A 20,717-nucleotide genomic window follows, 5' to 3' on the forward strand; every position below is an offset into this window, starting at 1 on the left:
CAGTACTCACTAATAGTCACTCCTCCACTCCTCCCTCCACAACCCCTGGCAACCACGCATCTACTTTCTATCTCTAAGGATTTCCCTGTTCTATGGACATTTCATAGAGATGGAATCACACACCCTGTGGTCTTTTGTGTCTGGCCTGTTTCACTGAGCACCATATTTCCAGAGTTCATCCTGCCACAGCATGTATCAGCCCTTCGTTCCTTTTTTACGGTTGCACAATACTCCATTGTAAGGAGAGACTGCCTTTTATCTACGTATCAATCAATGGGCATTTGGATTGTCTCCATCTCTTGGCTATTATGAGTAAGGCTGCTGTGAACATCTGTGCCCATGTTTTTGTACGGGCATGTGTCTTCGTTTCTCTTACGTAAATACCTAGGAGTAAAATTGCTGAGTCATAGGGTCACTCTAGGTTTAACATTTCGAATAACTGCCCAAATGTTTCCCAAAGAGTCTGTACCATTTTATAACCTTACTGGCAATGTATGAGGGTTCCAGATTTTGAGTTTGCTTTTGATCAAATACCTGGCACAAAGCAGTATGCTTGTTGATTAATCCAAATTATTTTAAAAATTCTCATACTTAAATGACAATTGCCTAGTGTCAGGGAGTGTACTAAACACTCTGTGTATCATAACTCACTTCATCTTCACAACAACCCTAACAGGTAACCGTATTGTCCTCCCCTCCAGGCAGATGGGGAAACAGAGGCCCAGAGAGGCTCAACAGCTCATCCCGGGTGATGTGGCTTGTGAGCAGTGGATGGAGGGATCAAACCCAGAAGTTCAGCTCCACAGCCCAAGCCCTCAGGAGCTCTGTTGGAATCCTAATGTGTTCTAACTTTTCTCTTCTAAACTGTAAAAAAAAAATAACTATTGACAAACACTTATAAAATTCAAAAGAGGTAACTCCTCCCGTGGAATGCAGGAAGCTAGAGGACTGGGTAGAATGTGCTGATTATGAAGAGTTGGATAAACTGTGATGAGTTTACACAATTCACACCTTCTTTGGGGAAAGATATTCAAATCAACTCATCCATGAGGCACAGGCAGAACTCAGGCTGATGGTTGCTTCTCCGTCTTCAGACTCCCCTAGAAATGGATGGAAGGTGCTGTCTAGCAGCAAGCAGCAGCACGGGGGCTCGAGCCCTCAAACTCCCCGGTCAGACTCTGCAGGTCAACCCTGGCCCTGCCCTTTCTGTGCTGTGCTGCGCAACCTCTGTGAGCTCCCAAGCCAATTTCCTCCCCTCCAGACCAGGCCAGTGGTACCCCCTGCCTAAGGTTGTGCCGTGATGATGGTGAGCTAATCAACGCAAATGGATCATGGTCCCCGCCCAGCGGAGTAACCACCCCCTGTGTAGTTGCAACCCTTTTTATTGTAATGAACTCCAGTTTTGAACCCTAGGTCTAGGGAGAGGCCTGACCACTCACCCACTCTATCAAGAGGCCCGTCCCCATCTGGGAAATGTTTTTAAAAATTTAGGGCTGGGTGCGGTGGCTCACTCTGTAATGCAAGCACTTTGAGAGGCTAAGGCAGGAGGATCTCTTGAGCTCAGGAGTTTAAGACCAGCCTGGGCAACACCGCAAGACCTCATCTCTGTAAAAAATTTAAAATTAGTTGGCATGGTGGCACACACCTGTAGTCCTATCTACTCAGGAGGCTGAGGTGACAGGATCATTTGTGCCCGGGAAATCGAGGCTGCGGTGAACCATGATCAGACCACTGCACTCCGGCCTGGGCAAGAGAGCAAGGGCTGGTCTCAAAAAAAACAAAAAAACAAAAAACAGTGGTGCTAATAAAAGTTGCATTTCTGTAAGTGTATGATTTTTTTTTCCTTTTAGTAAAATTGAAAATTATGCAATAATAATTTCTCCCTTCCCTGGGCCACTAGGGAACTCAGAACAAATGTTATTACTGTCATGGTGCTGTGCAGTCAAAGACCACTGGGCTTTGACAACAGAAAGGAAGAACATGGAAGAGGAGAGGTTGGAGTATTTATGGAGCATTTACTATGGACCAGGCCTTGTGCCAGTTCTGCCCTTTTACACGGCCCTCTCCTCAGTCCCCAGAGCAGCTCTATAAAGCACGTAATATTTCCCTTTCTGCAGTGAGTACCCCAGCCCTCAAGTGGTCCCTGCTGAGAGCAACTGGTCCTGTCCTCCAACTTTAATTCTTCAAATGAGCCCCCCCTTGCTGGGGTGAGACACAGGCACTGCGGATCCCAGGGACATCCCTTTTAGCAACTTGGGGTTCTGTTTAAGGCAGAGAGCACAACAAGGAAGAGGGGCATAGGAGGGCTACCATCACCCTCACCTTCTACCCAAGTGACCTTGGCAAAGCCACTTGTCCTGGGCTCGGGCATGCATCTGCTAAGTGGGCAGTGGATGTGGCTTGCTCTGGACACCCCAGAGTTTCAGAGCATGGGAGGAATGGGCCAATGCTTTCCCAGGACTTGGCATTCTCCTGCGTGCCCTGGGTGTCCAACATTAATTCGCTGGCAGTTGGGTTCATGGCACAGTGTCTAACCTGACGGGTACAAAGTTGAAAAGGGCAACTTGAGGAAGCAGACAGAGGCTGGGCTCCTTGTCTTATTGCCCCCCCCCAGCTGTGTGACCAGGGCTCCACTTCCCTCCTCTGTAAAAAGGGCATATAATGATACCTGCCCACTAGGTGTCGGGTCCATGCCATGAGACGATGCCCTTAGAACACTTCCCCATGCCTGGCATGTGGCAAACTTGCAGCAGCCAGCACCAGCCGGCTTGTCATGATCATGTGTTTGAAGCCTGTTCCGAATCATAGTGTCATGGGAACGTGAAAGACCATTATCATTTGTATTCAATGCAGACAGAGCAGTGATGATAAACCTAAGCTTGGGTATTACCTCTGAAGTAATTGGAGACCAAAGTGTGGGATTTGCTTTGAGGTCATCAAAGAGAGAATGCATTTACAAACTAGCAGGTTAAAGTTAACATAAACTGGAAATCATGAGGAAATTAAGGATATCACTTTAAATTAACCATCTTAAGGAGACAAGTACTCTAAACGTGATAAGACAGCTATGGCACTTTAAGTCAATGCCAATTGGTAATTAAAAGCGCATTTTTTTCAGGCTTAGCTGCCCAGGAGGAGAGATCAATGTCTTCATACAGGAGCTGCTGATCCTCAGGAGGTATGGTTTCAATAGCCCCGGGCCCCACTTTCCCTCCACTTGGCAATAATAATAATTTGTTCTTGTAATGAAATAATATTCCTTTACTGCAGATGCAGTGTGCACAGGAGTTCCAATGCGACCGTGAGTACGACCTGATATGGTGACCATTTCATGGAATTCTGGAATCCCAGAGCTGGAAGGGATGGAAGTCACGTCAAGCCCCACTTCTTCACTTCACAGATGTCACCAAGGGTTTGTAGAGTTGTTCATGGACCTAGAAGCACCTAGCTGTAAACTTCTGGGAGGTTCCAGGAAACATTGAATGGAAGTGTTTCCAGGTAGCTGGATATGCAGTTTTGCTCTTCCCTCCCGCCTTCCCTCCCTTTCTCCCTTCCTCCTCTTTCTTCTTCTCTTCCTCCTCCTCCTCCTCTTCCTTCATCTTCCTGGTCCTTCCTCTTCCTTCTGTTTCTCCCCATTCTTCCTTTTCATCCTCTTCTCCCTTCTTCCCCTTTTTTCTCCTCTCCCTCCTCCTCTCCTCCTAAGCATCCCAACCCACTTATGGTGAATGCCCTACTGCCCATATGCAACCTCAGTCTTCTAGCTGAGTCAGCTTGCCCAGCCTTCTTGGGACATCCGGTACCTGTTCTAACCTGGCATTCCTTGTGGCTGAACCTCTGGAAGCACTTGGGGAGGGTGGCAGCAGGCGTGGGCCTCAGGGTAGACACCCAGAGCCATGTCCTTGGTTTTCCTATCAGATGATGGTTTTACCTTCAACTAATTGAAAGTTACTTACCTTTTGACTCCACTTTACCTGTCTGCAAAGATGACCAAATGTTAAGAGGTGGCTTTATCTTTGGTTGTCGCCTCCAAGAAGACTCCAAAAGAGTCCTAACATACAAAAAACATCCTAAAGCCCCACTGAGCCCCTGTTCTGGGAGCTGGCTACAGGACCCCCTGATGTGAGGGGTTTTAGCCATCTCTAGTCTGCCTCGGGTGATGCCACTGGGCACCCACTGGGCACCTGGACACTGGGTTCTCTTCTCAGGTGCAGGGCTCTGGGGTAGGGAGCCAGTGCCCTGGATCCCCAAAAGTTGTGTGGGTGAATCCAGGGGTGGCACCTCAGTTTTTAAGTCAGTACAGACATGCAAGCTGAAACCTAATTGGATGGAGCTGCCATTGGAAACAGTTTCCGCAGATTGCAGGGATCCACAGCTTCCGCGGATTGCAGGGATCCACAGAGTGGTGCTTCTCCAAGGCCACACCTACAATTCTGTTTTAAATGATGGGGGCTACAGTTCACGGACACACTACACACGAAGGCAGGACACTGGAGAGGAGAACTTATTGTGCTCATGGATTGAAGACCATGAAAATGCGATACGTGTTCACTCTGGGGCTTTCTCTTTGGCTGTCTTGGTCTCTCTCCATCTCTTTCTTTCTGTCTGTCTCTCTGTCTGCATGTGTGCACTTCTCTCTCCCTATTTTTTTTTTTTAAGACGGAGTTTTGCTCTTGTTGCCCAGGCTGGAGTGCAGTGGAGTGATCTCGGCTCACTGCAACCTCTGCCTGCGAGGTTCAAGCGATTCTCCTGCCTCAGACTCCAGAGTAGCTGGGATTACAGGTGCCCGCCACCGCACCTGGCTAATTTTTGTGTTTTTAGTAGAGATGGGATTTCACCATATTGGCCAGGATGGTCTCGATCTCTTGACCTCGTGATCCGCCTGCCTCGGCCTCCCAAAGCGTTGGGATTACAGGAGTGAGCCACCACGCCCAGCCTCTATCTCTTTTTTGTCCCTTGTCTTTCCTTTCCTCTTCCCCACCCTGCTTTCTCCCTCCCCGCACCTATCCGTCTCCCTGAGCGTCTCTCCTGTCTCTCTGACAGTCTGTTCCACTCTCTGATACCATGCATCAAACTTCAGATCTAGGGTCCCCTGCCTTCTTCAACACACTCTATCCTGGCCGCCAGCATATGAGTCCCTGGAGCCCCACAACTGCCTACACTAGTACAGGAGGCTTCATGTGGAAATGAGTGAAGTTTGGAAAGCTCTCGCCTTGGCTCTGGCCAACTCCATCCAGTCCAAAAATGCACAAACCACTCACTCACAGGAGAATAATACATTACAGAAAAAAGAAATAAACTCATGTGTCTCTGTTAACACTGGACTTTCTTTTCTTTCTTTTGCTTTTGCTTTTTTTTTTTTTTTTTTTTGAGACGGAGTTTCGCTCTTTTTGCCCAGGCTGGAGTGCAATGTCGCAATCTCGGCTTACCAAAACCTCCGCCCCCGGGTTCAAGTGATCCTCCTGCCTCAGCCTCCTGAGTAGCTGGGATTACAGGCATGCATCACCACATCCAGCTAATTTTTGTATTTTTAGTACAGACGGGGTTTCTCCATGTTGGTCAGGCTTGTCTTGAACTCTTGACCTCAGGCGATCTGCCCGCCTCGGCCTCCCAAAGTGCTGGGATTACAGGCATGAGCCACCACGCCAGGCCAACACTGGACTTTCTTCTAGCAAAACGTGTCTCCTGCATCAATCAAGGGATGCATTTTGCACTTGCAGCTGAAGCTCAGATATGTGGGCTTGTTGTGTTTAATGTTTGGAGGAGAAGTCAACTCAGGAAAATTCTAAAGAAAAAGTTAACATTTCTGGAGCCTCTCCTTGCCATGCACAAGTGTGCAGGGTCTAACAGTGAAGGTGTCTCGGGAACACGACCCCTTGGCAGCTGGTGGCAGATTTTTTTTTCTTTTTTTGAGATGGAGTTTCACTCTTGTCGCCCAGGCTGGAGTGCAATGGTGTGATGATCTCGGCTCACTGCAACCTCCACCTGCTGGGTTTGAAGCAATTCTCCTGCCTCAGCCTCCTGAGTAGCTGGGATTACAAGCGTGCGCCACCATGCCCGGCTAATGTTTTGTATTTTTCATAGAGATGGGGTTTCATCAGGCTGGCCAGGCTGGTCTTGAACTCCTGACCTCATGATCCGCCTGATGGCGGAATCTTTGCGGATTGCGTTAAGTGCCTAGACTCATGGCACCAGCTCCCACAATGTGGCATAAAGATAAAAAGAAAAAGAAAAAGAAAAAAAAGAAAACGAAAGCCAGGTTGAGCAAGAAACTACAAACAGTGTAATCCAATTTTTTAAGTGACAAATGCACAGAGAAAGCCTCTTGGAAGGAGGAAAGCATTGATTCCTGACCACCCGTAGGAGCCTCTGAACGCCGTTTATCTTGTTATCTTGGGGTCTTCCTGTCGTATCTATAGTAGGAACTGTTTACTTTCACAGCAGTGGGTACTATTATTAGCATCTTGTTTGAAATGAGAAAACTGAGGCAGAGAGAGATTAAATGACCTGGACTCCTGTGGTTAACTCCAGAATCTACGTGCTTAGCCCTGCCCTTGATCAGATGACAGGCGCTATCTGCTAAGATAAGTCGTTGTCCCCAGGGGTTGGGATTACAGATGGTGTTTTTTCCCTTTTTCTTTTTGTATATATGTACTCTTTTTTTTTTTTTTAATGGTGAGCATACACCAACAGAATAATAAGCAAAGAAACAATAAAACGATCTAAGCACTGAGGGCAAGTGAAGCCTCCTTGGCCAGCATTATCCACAGTGCCGTCACACTGGTAAAAATTACTGTGATACGAGGTCAGGAGATCGAGACCATCCTGGCCAACATGGTGAAACCTCGTCTCTGCTAAAAATACAAAAATTAGCCGGGCGTGATGGCGGGCACCTGTAATCCCAGCTACTGGGGAGGCTGAGGCAGGAGAATCACTTGAACCTGGGAGGCAGAGGTTGCAGTGAGCCGAGATCATGCCACTGCACTCCAGCCTGGGTGACAAAGCGAGACTCTGTCTAAAAAAAAAAAAAAAATTATAAAACAAAAAATGTCTGTGATAGTTTGGCTCCACCCACCCAGCTTTCAGGGTGTGGACATGGGCCATGGAGCCCCCTGGCCTCCGAGGAGAGAGGCTGCCTTGATCCCTCTTTATCTGGGGCTGTTGAAACTGCACCTGGATTCTATGTACAGCTCTTAGTTGAACATCCCTGGAGATGTCAACAAATCGGGCGTTGTTTAGAGAATCGCAGCAGGAATGATTAAGGAAAGAGCAGAACGGATTTGTCAGGAAGGCTTTATGAAAGCTAAACACGACGCCTGCAGTGATGACAACAGTCTGCAAGTAGGACAGGGGTTGGGCACCAGAGCACGGGAGGGGCACTGCTGCGCTCGCATGGAGAAGACCCCAGGGAAGTTCGCAGGACAGACCAGCAGCTTCCTGGCTGTAGAGGAAGGGAAGTGTGCTCAGAATGGGCTGGCACTGGAACTGTGGAAGAACCATTCCCACCGGCTGTCACAGACATCACTGGGCTTTGCTGGGCATCACTGGGCATCACTGGACATCACTGAACAACACTGGGCAACTCTGGGTATCACTGCACTTTACTAGATATCACTGGGCCTCACTAGATACCACTGGGCTCTACCGGGCATCACTGCATATTTCTGGGCATCACTGCACATCACTGGGCTTTCCTGGGCATCTGGATATCTCTGGACATCTCTGTGTATCACTGGACATGTCCATCACCTGGCATCACTGGACACCACTGGGCACCACTACATATCATTGGGTCTTACTGGGCACCACTGGGCATCACTAGGGCATCACTGGGCATCTCTGGACATCACTGGTCACCACTACATATCACTGGGTCTTACTGGGCACCACTGGATGTTGCTGGGTATCATTGGTGATCACTGGACATCACTGGGCTTTAGTGGGCATCTGGATATCTCATGGCACCACTGGGCATCACTAGGGCATCATTAGGGCATCACTGGGTGTCACTGGGCATCACCGGGCATCACTGTATATCACGGGGCTTTACTAGACATCTGGGTATCACTGGGTTTTACTGGTCATCACTGGGCTTCACTGGGCATCTGGATATCTCTGGGTACCACTGAGCATCACTGGACCTTGCGTCATTGACGGGTGCGTCAAGGCTGTGAGAAGCTGGAGACGTGCCCAGGAGGAGGAATCCTCTGACCCGGCTTTGACTTTTCAATACAGTTGGGTCATTGATGCTTACAGTGAGGAGACGTGCACAGGGGCAGGCGACTGCAAGGGGTGGTGACGGAAAAGTGGTTGGGAGTGTGGTCCTGGGCTGACAATGCCCCCAGGCCTTCTCTGTAGAGATAAGTTGGTTGAGAGGGAAGGGCCCATCCACCAGAGACCATGAATCTGTCTGGTTGTCGCCTGGGCTGGCATGTAGTGGCACAATCTCGACTCACTGCAACCTCCATCTCCCAAGTTCAAGCAATTCTTGTGCCTCAGCCTCTAAGTAGCTGGGATTGTGCATCCAGCTTTTTTTTTTTTTTTTTTTTTTTTTAGTACAGATGGGGTTTCACCATGTTGGCCAGTCTGGTCTTGAACTCCTGGCCTCAAGTGATCCCCCCTCCTCAGCCTCCCAAAATACTAGAATTGCAGGTATGAGCCACTGTGCCGGGCCATCTTGTCTCTTGAATAAATGACAGAGCATGACTGGGCCCCTGTCTGCTCAGGCTGGCCTGGCATCGGGATCATATCACCATTTGGGGAGCAATTTCTATGATTATTTCCTTCCTTCATTTTACTGCATTTAGTCAACCTTCAATCTGTTTTTGCCCAATGGAAACTCTCCTCTGCTTTCTACTTTCTTGGTATAGCTCTTTAGTATAGAAAAATTAAGGGTTTATAAATGTCATTGCTTGCTTTCTTGTGACATAACTCTCTAAATTGAAAAAAAAAATGCAGAAGCAGGAGTGCCTAGCCCTCCGGGATGATTTAAAATTGATCTATCAGTTCATTCCATCATTTTGATGGCTCTTTCTTTGCTTTTAAATATATTTAAGTTTTATGTCCCATCTGGTGCCAAGAATAATTTTGCACATCCTTTAAAACAAAGCAGAATAGAAATCAGGATAATTGGAAAGTTCTGCCAGACCCAAAGCCAGTGAAAAAGCAGAAAGGAGCAGTGACTCTGGGCTTCCTGGGCACCAGCATTAATCATTAAGCAAAACCCACTGGGCAAATGCTGGGCACTGGATGGAGAAAGTACAACTATAAAATAAACAAACAAACATGTCTCTTCCTGGTGAGACACTGATAATCCAGAGTGGGAAGGAGAAGCATTTAAAAATAAATCTGTTGTTATAACATGGAAAGGCTGGGTCGGGCTACCTATCTAATTCCATGAGAGAACAGAGAAGGGAATTCATAACTTCAGCTCTTAATGAAATTTAACTTTGAGCTTCCTGGCAGCCCAAGGAAAAGATGAAATGGGTTGGGTTGGGTTTTATAATTCTCATTGCTCAAAGAAAATGACTGGACTTTAAGAAATTGCATAAACTGACTGGTTCACTAAATTGATCAAATACTCCGACTGCAAAAAAAAAAAAAAAAAAATGATGTTCTCGTAGTGATTTTGAGAGTTTTCCATAATAAATAAGTGAAAAAAGTAAGTTGAAGAACAACATGTAAGGTAATTCCCTCCTTAAAAGCACAAAATAAAAAGTTTTGAGCACCTGGAGAACAATTCCAAATGGCTGCTCCCCAGCCTGCCAACAGCAGCGCTCCCTGCAGGGCGTAGCTTCGGGGAGGAGGCCTGGACCTTTTCCTTGTATTCATCTCTACTGGTCAATTTGTTCAAACCGACATCTCTTCCTTTCCTAATTAGAAAAAAAAAAAATCAAACAGGGGAAATACACCTGCAAACCGTATATACGAGGGGAAGAAAGCTTCCCCCGAGACATTTCTCAGAGTGGAGGTGGGTTAGGCCTTGGTGAGCCACCCCGAGAAGGGCTTCAGGCTTCCCACGGCCGAGTGCAAAGGGCAGGGCCCTTCTGCTGCATGAGACGCTGAAAAAGGCTGCAAAGGAGGAGGCTGCCTTTGGCTCCCCTAAACCAGCCCTGCCCCTGAAAGTAGGCGCTGGTGACCTGAGCACAACAGGCCCAATTTAAGACTGTTTCTTTCTTTTTTTTTTAATAGAAAAATCAAAAACAAACCAAGAGGCGAGTGGCAGAGACACCAAGTGCTCACCGCTGGTCTCCTCTCGCCTCTGCCTGGGAGGATCGGGTCCCCTTTCTCCATCCCGGAGCCTAGAGGCTCAGATCAGAATCTGGAGCTGCGGGTCACGCACGGTGCCAGAGGATTAGGTTGACAACAATGATGGAGGCTTTCCTGCGATAAACGGCTCAATCTCCCCTGGAATCTGCACTCTCTCAGCTTTATGGCTGCCCATGCTGGAGCTTTGCAGACTGAACCATGTCAGAAGTCACTCTGGGCAGAGATGTCGACGGATCCCTCCCTATCAGATGTCCCCAGTGGCCCCAGCAGGACGGAGCCAGTGGGACCATCTCTGACCTCACATGCAGACACGGAGGTCCAGCCGGCTTCCTGGGCTTGGTAGGGCTGTTGGCAGATTACTTCCTGGGCCTCCATCTCCTCATCCATAAAAGGGACAATCATTTCTGCCGGGGGGGTTGGGGTGGGGCAGCCACGAGGTGAGAAAGCAAGTTAAACTATTAGGTAAAAACATAATGTGCCAAATACGAACAGTTGAGAGCTTAAATACTGCATCAGGCAAATCTAAATTACTACAATCTGAATCCTGCCACAATCTGGGTGACCTTAGGCTATTCATTCAACTAACAGCTGAACATCAGTTCCCTCACTTGGAAAATGGGCAGAAATAACTACCCTCACCTCAGAGCACATGCCAGGCATCCGTGCACATTCTCCAAGCACCCTATCTCCAGCTGTGTCTCCTGCCCCTCCTCTATTTACTTCCTTCTTCTCCAGGCATTACCATCCAGCCTCATCGTATTTATCTCTTTATAATCTCCTCCTGTCCATCCATCCCTGCAAGGAGATTTCCGCAAGGACGGGGACTTTTGTCTGTTTTATCCTCTACTGTATCTCCAGTGCCCAGTGCAGTGTCCGGCACATGGTAGACGCACAATAAATGACTGGGAAATAAACAAAAGATTAGCTAGTCTGTTGTTACATCGTATCATAGTGTATCTACAAGGTAATTATTAAATCAACTTGCAATAAATATTAATAATATTTATTATTAATAATTTAATAATATTAATATTAATAATTAACAATAATATAAAAATATTATATATAAATAATATATAATAATTATATATAATATATATTATATATTATATATTATATTATAATATATATAATATATTATAATATATTATATAATATATAATATATAATATATTATGAGATAATATAATTTATAATATATATAAAATATATAATAATATATATAAAATATATATAATAATAATATATAAATATATAAATATTATTATTTATATAATTAATAATAATAATAATAAAATTAATGCATTTTATTTGGAAAGTTCTTTATTCTAAAGAACTCCTTTTCTGGAGACTTTACACCTTTGAGCGTAAAGTTCTAATCCAGAAGCAGGAAAAGGGTGAGAAAAGGGTGGTTGCTGTAGTATATTTTAAACTGTTACATTCACATGCGTGAGAAAATTTTAAATCTGACTCCCACTGTGGTCACCCTCCCTTCCACCTCCTCCTGCCCTAGGTAGAGCTGGCTTTCTTACCAGCTGCATTCACCTCCACTCTCATCATAGCTCTCAGGTCAAATTTTCCTGTGTTCTCAAAGCAAAGTGAGCTCTGGAGGTGTGCACATTCCTAGGTTCCAGGAAATTCCACCCTACAGAAATCCCATAACTGAGACACTGCCCCATCCAGGCTGCAGGTCTGAGCAGAAGGTCCTCCATGCAAAGCAGCTGCTGTGCAACTTTCTCCCAGTGAGGAGCAGAGTTCAATTCTTTGAGGACCTTTGCAGAAGCGTCTGCACCAGGGCGAAATCCAGGGGCCATGGGGAAGGTGGGGATGAGAGCCGCCGAGAACGAGCGCAGTGAGCTTAAGTTGGAAAAGAAAGACGCAACCAGAGCTGGATTCTGGAGAGGATTCTGATTAATTGGACCCATCCTTGCCCTCCCAATTCCAACGTTCTTCTCAAATAGAGTAAAACATCGAGGGAGGGGCCAGCCATTGAAACATGGAGTTCTGGGGACAACCCTGTCATCGGAGCATCTGCTGCATCTGGCACCCGCCCCCTCCCACCCCCGGCATGTGAGCATCTGGTTTGACTTTCTTGCTTATCTGAATGATTCCAATTGCAACACCATCTCGTCTGTGGTTTCACTGTTCATTATGAAATCATGTTTTACTTTTAAAATGCAATAATGGTGGAACCAAGCTAATTAGGCACCGAAACCAAAATCTCACAGTAAGGAGGGTTTTCTTTTTTACCCATGACAGGAGAGCTGGGATCAGATTATTGCTAAATCTGATTTGCAGTAGGCTCAGAGTGAGGTATCAGCTTAAGTGTTTTAATTGATTTCGGTGACCTTGTGCCAGAAACAGAACTTTTTAGGAAAAATTAATAGCAGAAAAGAAAGCGGTTATGACTCATTGGAATGAGAGATCAGACATCTTCCGCCTCTCAATGTCATCATCTTTAAAACTGTGACAGAAATATCCAATTATTTCCTCAAAGCTGCAAAGACTTTGATCATATAACACTCATGTAAGATGCAAGGAACCAAAATCAAAATATATGTAGCTTGCTTAATAAGTATTAATATCTTTTAAGTCCCCCTAAGAGTCTGCTTTCTTAATGCTATAGATTAAGCAAAATAAAAGACCTGCAAATTCCAAGATGAGGTTGTCTTTTCAAATTGTTAGCTCAAAAAGGGGCTTAGTCACCTATAGCCCCAGCTGATTCCTTTTCTCTGCTAATGACCCTCTTTCTCCAGGGTCACTGTGTTCCTCCGTCATCTGCCATAATTCCTCTGCTATTCCTGCCCACACCCTCAGTATATGCTGGGCCACCAGCTGGCCCAGCACTTTTTGGACATAGACCACACCCAGTTTGGAGAATAGCTATCTGGAGAATAGCCCACAGCCTGTTCCTCTGTTAGAGTTTCCATTTACCGGATGCTTGCTATTAGGTCGGACTGCACGAATTTGCCATTTTTTGTTGGTCAAAAGCAGTTGGAGGTTGGCAGTATTGTAGGGTTCAAACAAATGGGTGCCAGGCACAGAAAGAAGAGCCTATGTGTTTCCAAAAGACGGTTTGACACTCAGGTTATGATGTGCTTTGATGCCCGGCTTAAAACTTACCTTGTAGGCCGGTGCGGTGGCTCACACTTGTAATCCCAGCACTTTGGGAGGCCGAGACGGGCGGATCACAAGATCAGGAGACCGAGACCATCCTGGTCAACACTGCGAAATAAAAATACAAAAAATTAGCCGGGTGTGGTGGCGGGCGCCTGTAGTCCCAGCTACTTGGGAGGCTGAGGCAGGAGAATGGCGTGAACCCGGGAGGCGGAGCTTGCAATGAGCCGAGATCGCACCACTGCACTCCAGCGCGTCTCAAAAAAAAAACAAAAAACAAAAAACAAAAAACTTACCTTGTAGCCTTCAGCATGTGACCTTGAGTCACCGTGCCTCAGTTTCCCCATCTGTGAAATGGAGGTAACAGGGGCACCGGTGTCATGGGGAGGGTGTGATGAGTGAAGGAAGTGGTGGTGGAGGTGCAGAACTTAGGATGTCACCCAGTGCTACAGGAGCCAGCAAGCCCACAACAGTTCCGAGACCAGAGGACACCATGCCGGTGGCTTGCTCGACATCTCTCCACTCCTGCCAGCCACGGAGCATGCTGCTCAGATAAACCTTCCAGCCCCCTTCACCACACGCAGCTGCCTCTGTCCTTTAGATTTGTGGAGCTGGGGCCTGAGGGCTTCCCTTCCCCTTAGCCTGACCATGTTGATCAGCCAACACCCAAACACCTGAGTTCCTCGATACTTTCTGAGGTGATTTAAGTCCCTGGTGTTACACAAGGATCAAAGGCGAGTCCCTGAATACAAGAAGCTAATTTGGTTGCCAGGTATAAAAATAATCTTGCATTTTTGCATGACAGAAATATTTACTGAGATGATTTTTATTTTCTGCAGGTGGGCAAACCCTCACTGATTTGAGGAGGGTCTCAGCTGTCGCTTTTATTTTAATTTCTAAACTTTATTTTTTAGAACAACTTTCTTCCTTCCTTCCTTCTTCTCTCTGTCTCTTTCTTTCTTTCATCTGTCTGTCTTTCTCTCTCCTTCCTTCTTTTCTCTTTTCTTTTCTTTTCTTCTTGTCTCCTCTCTTCTCTTTTCTTTTCTTTGATGGGGAGACTTGCTATGTTCAGCCCAGACTGTTCTGGAGCTCCTGTCAGCCATCTCTTCACTTGGGTTTCATTTTATTTGGGGTGGAGTGGGGGACAAGGTTGTCTTTTCCCCCTTAGCCCAATTTATCTCCAGTGTTTTCGTTCTCAAGGGCTATATATTTTGGTGGCCTCAACACTAGGGCTCTAATTGCACAATAAAACAAAAGAATCCCTCCCAAGGGACCAGGCTTGTCCCAGAAGTTTCCCTGGAGTCAAGCTTTGGAGGGCACACAATGACCTCCTCCACAAACAAACAAATAAATCAGGCCTCCTTCCGGTTCTCCTTCCAACAACGGTGCATAAACAGTGCCAGCCTCCCTGGCCAGGGCGTTGGAGGCTCCCGCAGCTTCTACCAGTCTCAGCGGGAGGTTTGCCTGGACTTTCTGGCAAACATCTCAGCCTGTCCCGCAACTATTTTCTCAGTGCCTGTGGGTCCCCCATACTCCAAGAAAAGACATCTGGTGTGCCCAGCACCCCCACCCCCATCATCCTAAAGGAAAATATGTCCATTGATTTCTGATCTCTGTACCCTTAATTCACCCCTCACCCTCCACTGCTTTGGACGGTGACAGGCAAGAAGGGGGTTGAGACTTTCAAATACACATATCTATGTTTAAAGCATTTTGTTTTGTGAACCAGGATGTTGCATTCGTCCAGTGGCAAATGTACTGGATCCCTCAAAGACTCCACGTTCAGAAGCAGAATCTGCCAAACTGGACGGAGCCCAGCTCTGGCCGGCGCCTTCTGTCTCCTGGCTGCTGAGAGGCTGAAATGTCAGGCACTCCCCCCTCTGCTCTCAGCCACTCTTCTTGAGTGACCAGGCCTGAGAAGCCCTCCCCTCAGGGATGGCGACCTATCCCCTGCCCACTCCCCAGCTGAGCTCACCTTTGTAGGTAGGAATGAGCAGGTAGGAAAGGGGAGAGAAGGCCACGGAGTTTTCAAAGGAGGTGCCCTAAAGCAAGGAGGCACAAGCCTCGTCCTGGGAATGTTATGCACCATCATTCAAAGAGAATGAGAGCTCCTGTGAATCCAGGGGCTGGGGGGTCATGGCCTGCCTTTGACCCTGACATCCACGCTGGGACCTGAGTTCTGCATTCATCCCCATTTCACAGAGGGGGAAACTGAGACCCAGAGAGCTGGGAGACCTGCCCACTACCTGCTACTGAGAGTCTGACCCCAGAGCCATGAGCCCCTCAGTGCTATGCATGGGGACCCCGCTGGGCGTGTGGATCCAATCGCGGAATGAGGGATTCTGCCAATGACCCACCGTCCCAGAGGAGGGCTTGAGAGTAAGATCATGTCTGGTTTATTCTTAGAAGCGCTGTCTACCAAGCCTCTGAGTTCCTGGCTCTAAGCGGGAAATTGCAATTGCATTTAGAGCACCCCTATCTGCCAGGTTGACAAGGAATGCCCTCTAGCATTGCGTGTGCTCCTTTCTTCTCTAACATGGGATTTCCTCCACCCCAGCTTGTGTGGACCCTGGGAAAGCCAGGGAGGAGAGGCGGGAAGAGGAGAGGGGGCTTGCTGCTGGCTGTCAAAGGATGGGGCTGGATCCTGGGTGCCCCGTCTTCCTGTCCTCTGGCCTAAGATGCTAAATTCAGTTTTCTAAGGATCGTTTTCACCTTGCCAAGGTGCTACTGAGAATCCCTTTTCTAGGCCCATCAAACAACCCTTCTCTGGGACCCTACAGGTTCAGGAGCGAGTGGCGGAGGTGGGGCACTGAGGACTCTACTGGCTTTGTCATCTGAAAGGCTCCAGGATGGAGGGAAGGGAAGGGGAAGTGCAGAAGGAGGGGCTACTGGAAGAACCAACTCCCGGGCATGTGCAGGGAAGGCAGGCGAGTCTAGGGCCACCTGCTTCCAGGATGTGGGTTTCAGGCCTGATTGCAACTCATTCCCAGCAGCTCCTGCCCTTCCCACCCCTCAGGCCCCATGGACCCCAGGAAAACCTCCCAGGCAGCGCATGCTGACAGGCTGAGAGGAGCTGGATTATCTGCTTTGGGTTAAAATAAAACAAAATCAGAATTTTAGGGAGGGAAAGAAAGAGGAAGAAAGAGGTAAGCTAGGGACATGGCGTGCAGGGTGGGGGCCGAGCCCATCTCTTGGGGATGGCCCGAGCTTGTTTTTCCTGGCCCCACTCTTCATGGCACCACTACGGTCACTTTCAGAGAGATCCACCTCCCGGCCCTCGCCTGCTCAGGGCTGAAATCCTGCAAGGGAGACTGAAAGCTGGACCCGTAGGCTGTGGTGTCGGCCTCCTGGAAGCCCCACGGACTCTGAAAGCCCGGGGAAGCGGCCAGCAGTGAGGTCCACTGGGCGGCGCTGGCCAGCGTTGGGTGGTTGCAGAAGCGGCAGCCTTTGCAAGTCTCTGGCGCGGTGACCAGGCTGGAAACGCGAGACGGTGGCCTCGCATTTGACCTTTCACCTCCTCTCTACTAAATAGGCCTAATTATTGCATTCGTCTGTCACTGGAGCCACAAATGATCCATTCAGGTCATGGAGGGGAGGCTGCCTGTGCAGCCCCTGTCTGGAGAGTTCCACTAGTTGTATCCTTTAGGCGCAGTTTGGCAGAGGTTTGCTCAGGGTGAAGTTTCGAGGGAGACCCTTTGTGCCATGTGCCCCCAGGGGAAAGGATGGCACCGTATCCTGGGCATCCTTCTCAGTGAGGTCCAGGCTTCTGGCTCTCTGGGCACCTGAGGATGGAAACATCCTTTCTTGGGCCCTGGGTCTGAATTCTAGGGTGTCTTGTCTGCAGCTTGGCCAGTGCTCACTCTCTACCCCTGGGCGGTGCTCTCTAGGGTCGGCTATGGTCCCCAATACCCAGGCTCCCCGGGCCTGCCGTGCCCATGAGGAGCCCACATTTCCCAGCCTCCTTTGCAGTTGGGTGACCATGTAACCCAGTTCTGGTCATGGCCTGTGAGCCAGGGGTGTGTCACCTCTGGGCCTGGCCCATAGAAGCCCCTGTGTCCAATCCTCAGCATCTTTCCCCACTTGCCACCAAAGTGGAAGGATTCCAGGAGCAGGGGGCAGGGGTACAGGATGGAGGAAGCCTGGCCCCAGGTGACTCTGGGGAGTGCAGATAACCACAGCACCCCAACCTGTGTTATAGGCTATGTGAGCACAAGATAACATTATTTAGTTAAGTCATTCAGATTAGGTCAGGTATATTTAATGTTGAGACTTGGATGTTTAGCACTTGTTTAGCACTTGGCCTATTCTGACTCATGCACTTAGGAGCTGAACCCCATGTTTATCTCAGAAGCTAACATTTTCAGCTAGGAGATGATAATGTGACAGCCTCCCTTGCAGCTAGGGTTGGTCAATGGCATGTGAGTTAACATTGCTGGGAAGACCTCTAACAAACCTTCTTGAGAAAAAAACCGACAAGTGTTAGCTCAATCCCTTTTCCCTCCTGCTGCCTGGGATGCAGATATGATGGCTAGAGTTTCAGCAACCATCTTGAGCCATGAGGTGTTAGGGATGTTAAAGCAAGAGAAGGAAGAAGTTTGAGTCCCTGTGGCTGTGCGGCCACTGTAGTGACCCTAGACTCAATATATAAAATGATAAAAGAAAACTATAGTTTTTAAAACCACCATTATTTTGGTTTTTTTATTAAATGTATTGGCACCTAGTGCTACCAACTAAATTCCTTATCCATAAAAAAGTAGGAACCCTGCAACAGTTAACTGAGGTGGTATGATATATGTAAAGTGAGGCATGATAATACATGTAAAGTGAGGCAGGATGATATGTGTAAAGTAAGGCAGGATAATACATGTAAAGTGACGCTGGATGATACATGCAAAGTGACCCTGGATGATACATGTAAAATGAGGCAGGGTGACACATGTAACGTGAGGCAGGATGACACGTGTAAAGTGAGTTGGGATGACACGTGTAAAGTGAGTTGGGATGACACGTATAAAGTGAGGCAGGATGACACGTGTAAAGTGAGGCGTGATGATACATGTAAAGCATACAGTACATCGCAGCAGCCAAATACAGCCTATGCCAGAGCTTCTGCACTCTGTTACATTGCTCACATGCTTCTCTTTCTTATTTAATTATGTCTCTTTTTTTCTCAGTGACAGGGTTCTTGTGTTATTTAATTATTTTTTTTTTGAGATAATGTCTCGCTCTGTTACCTGGAGCTGGAGTGCAGTGACATGTTCTCAGCTCACTGCAACCTCCGCCTCTTGGGTTCAAGCAATTCTCCTGCCTCAGCCTCCCAAGTGGCTCGGATTACAGGCACCCACCACTACGCCTGGCTAATTTTTGTATTTTTAGTAGAGACGAGGTTTCATCATGTTGGTCAGGCTGGTCTTGAACTCCTGACCTCAAGTGATCCACCTGCCTTGGCCCCACAAAGTACTGGGATTACAGGCATGAGCCACCTTGCCCGGCCGTGTTATTTAAATTGTAACCTTACCCTAGTGCACAGTAGGATTAAAATTGTTTTTATTTATAGGAAATTTTAGTCTATCACTTTATCTGTTATTTGAATACTTAAAAATATACCATTCACTTTCATATCATTATCTATCTATCAATCATCTATCTATCTATCAATCTATGAGAAATAAGCACTGTGGAAATAAAGGAAATGAGAATTGAATAGTAAAATGAAGTTTGGGATAATTTAGATATAGAAGTTCCTAATTTAAAGTTATATACAATTTCCAAATGGTCATAAATTCGCCTCTGAGTTTCCTAAGAGCTAAAACACAAGAGAAATAAGGTAGCTTCTTCCAGGATTTCAGTGTGTGTGTCTGTGGGGGGTGGGGGGGCACATAGTTTAAATATAGAAAACAAAAATGTTGCTTGGCATACATGCAATGTACCCTCATGCCTGACACTGAAATCTGAGAGGAAGCCCTTGACACAGTAGATGCCATGCTGAATGTTGTCCCCAGGACTTCAAAGATCACATTTGTCTACTTCCGACTTTGTTACTCAAGATAAACCAAAGATGTGGGGCCACAGCTCTAACTGGTGAAAAGAATCCTAAGAGGGCTCACAGCAATGCCACGGCCAGAGGACGGCAGCCAAGGGCTAAATGTGCTGGCTCTGGATTCAAATCCTGGCCACTTACTTGCTGTGTGGCCACTTCCATGGGACTTTAGCCAAGCTGCCTCATCACCTCCTGAGCCTCAGTTTCTTCTTCTGTGAAACAGAGTTAAAAATGAACGTGCATGAGACAGTGGGGCCACCTCCTTGCCTGGAGTCCAAGCTGCCTCTGTGAACCCCCACCTCCTCCACGGTTTTCCTCGCAGCTTGTCTCTGCCGTCTAAGGTTCCATGGTGCCTCCCACATTCCCAGACGTTCACGGCCTGAGGCCAGAACACTCCCCATTCCCGGAGTTGCACCTGACCAACGCCCTGGCCATGGAGTCATCACAGCAGCCCCACAAACACCAGCATGCATGCCAGAGCTTCCCACTGAGAGTGGGTTTCAGATGGGGCCATTCTTTACTCTTTCCACTCCCTCAGCAATGCAAAGAAAGGGAAGGAGCCAACAAGAGGCCTCTTTTCTTTTCTTTTTTTTTTTTTTTGAGACAGAGTCTTGCTCTTTCACCCAGGCTGGAGTGCAGTGGCACAATTTTGGCTCACTGCAACCTCTGCCTCCCAGATTCAAGCAATTTCCTGCCTCAGCCTCCTGAATAGCTGGGATTATCAGTGCCTGTCACTATGCCTGGCTGATTTTTGTATTTGTAGTAGAAACAGTGTTTCACCATCTTGGCCAGGCTGGTCTTGAACTCCTGACCTCATGATCCACCCGCCTCTGCCTCCCAAAGTGCTGGGATTACCGGCGTGAGCCACCATGGCCTGCCTTTTAACTTGGTTCTTCTGTAGCAAAAGGGTGAGCCCGCCCAAGTGATACCAATTCATGAAAGCCAGGATGTCAAGGAACCGACATCAGACACAGCCAAACGCTACCAGTTGGCCCTGCAATTGCCTTTCATTATTCTTTGTGAACTGACAGTAAAACTCTTTGTGAAAGGCAGTAAGAAAACATCCAGGACTCTCTTGGACTCTGGGCTGCTGGATTTGGTTGTGCAGGTTGTTTACTGCCCAAGGTGCCTGGCCAAGGAGACACGTGGGGGTTGAAGGCCAGCCCATCCTGCACTCCCCAGGCCTTGCACCTGGCTCAGGGCTAGATATGTCAGGAGAAAAAGCACCTTTTTCTAATTTGCACAAAGATGCCATAGGGGCTACTGGCAGCCGGCTTAGATCACTGGCTGGTAA

At 47.6% G+C, this 20,717-nt stretch overlaps 2 protein-coding genes across 2 annotated transcripts in view; both read right to left on the minus strand.

Moving 5' to 3' along the window:
* Positions 1-1,554: 1,554 nt before the first annotated feature.
* LOC134729387 (uncharacterized) lies at positions 1,555-19,585 on the minus strand. The gene is made up of 8 exons (XM_063598098.1): positions 19,491-19,585; positions 16,665-16,857; positions 13,680-13,730; positions 11,799-11,889; positions 10,564-10,670; positions 10,018-10,136; positions 9,726-9,869; positions 1,555-7,438 (listed from the first exon to the last, which is right to left on the minus strand). Exons 1-8 carry the CDS (start codon positions 19,583-19,585, stop codon positions 6,667-6,669), a joined length of 1,572 nt encoding a protein of 523 aa, XP_063454168.1. The 3' UTR covers positions 1,555-6,666.
* Positions 13,080-20,717, minus strand: part of LOC100967801 (uncharacterized) — a 28,603-nt gene continuing 20,965 nt past the window's right edge. The window contains exons 6-7 of the mRNA XM_055099256.2: positions 19,565-19,635; positions 13,080-13,491 (exon numbers count right to left, since the gene is read on the minus strand). Coding sequence (XP_054955231.1) covers positions 19,592-19,635 — 44 coding nt within the window. The 3' untranslated portion in view covers positions 13,080-13,491; positions 19,565-19,591. The remainder of the gene's footprint in view (positions 13,492-19,564; positions 19,636-20,717) is intronic.

This window comes from Pan paniscus, chromosome 18 (genome assembly GCF_029289425.2).
Source record: "Pan paniscus chromosome 18, NHGRI_mPanPan1-v2.0_pri, whole genome shotgun sequence".
In the NCBI taxonomy this organism is placed as follows: domain Eukaryota; kingdom Metazoa; phylum Chordata; class Mammalia; order Primates; family Hominidae; genus Pan; species Pan paniscus.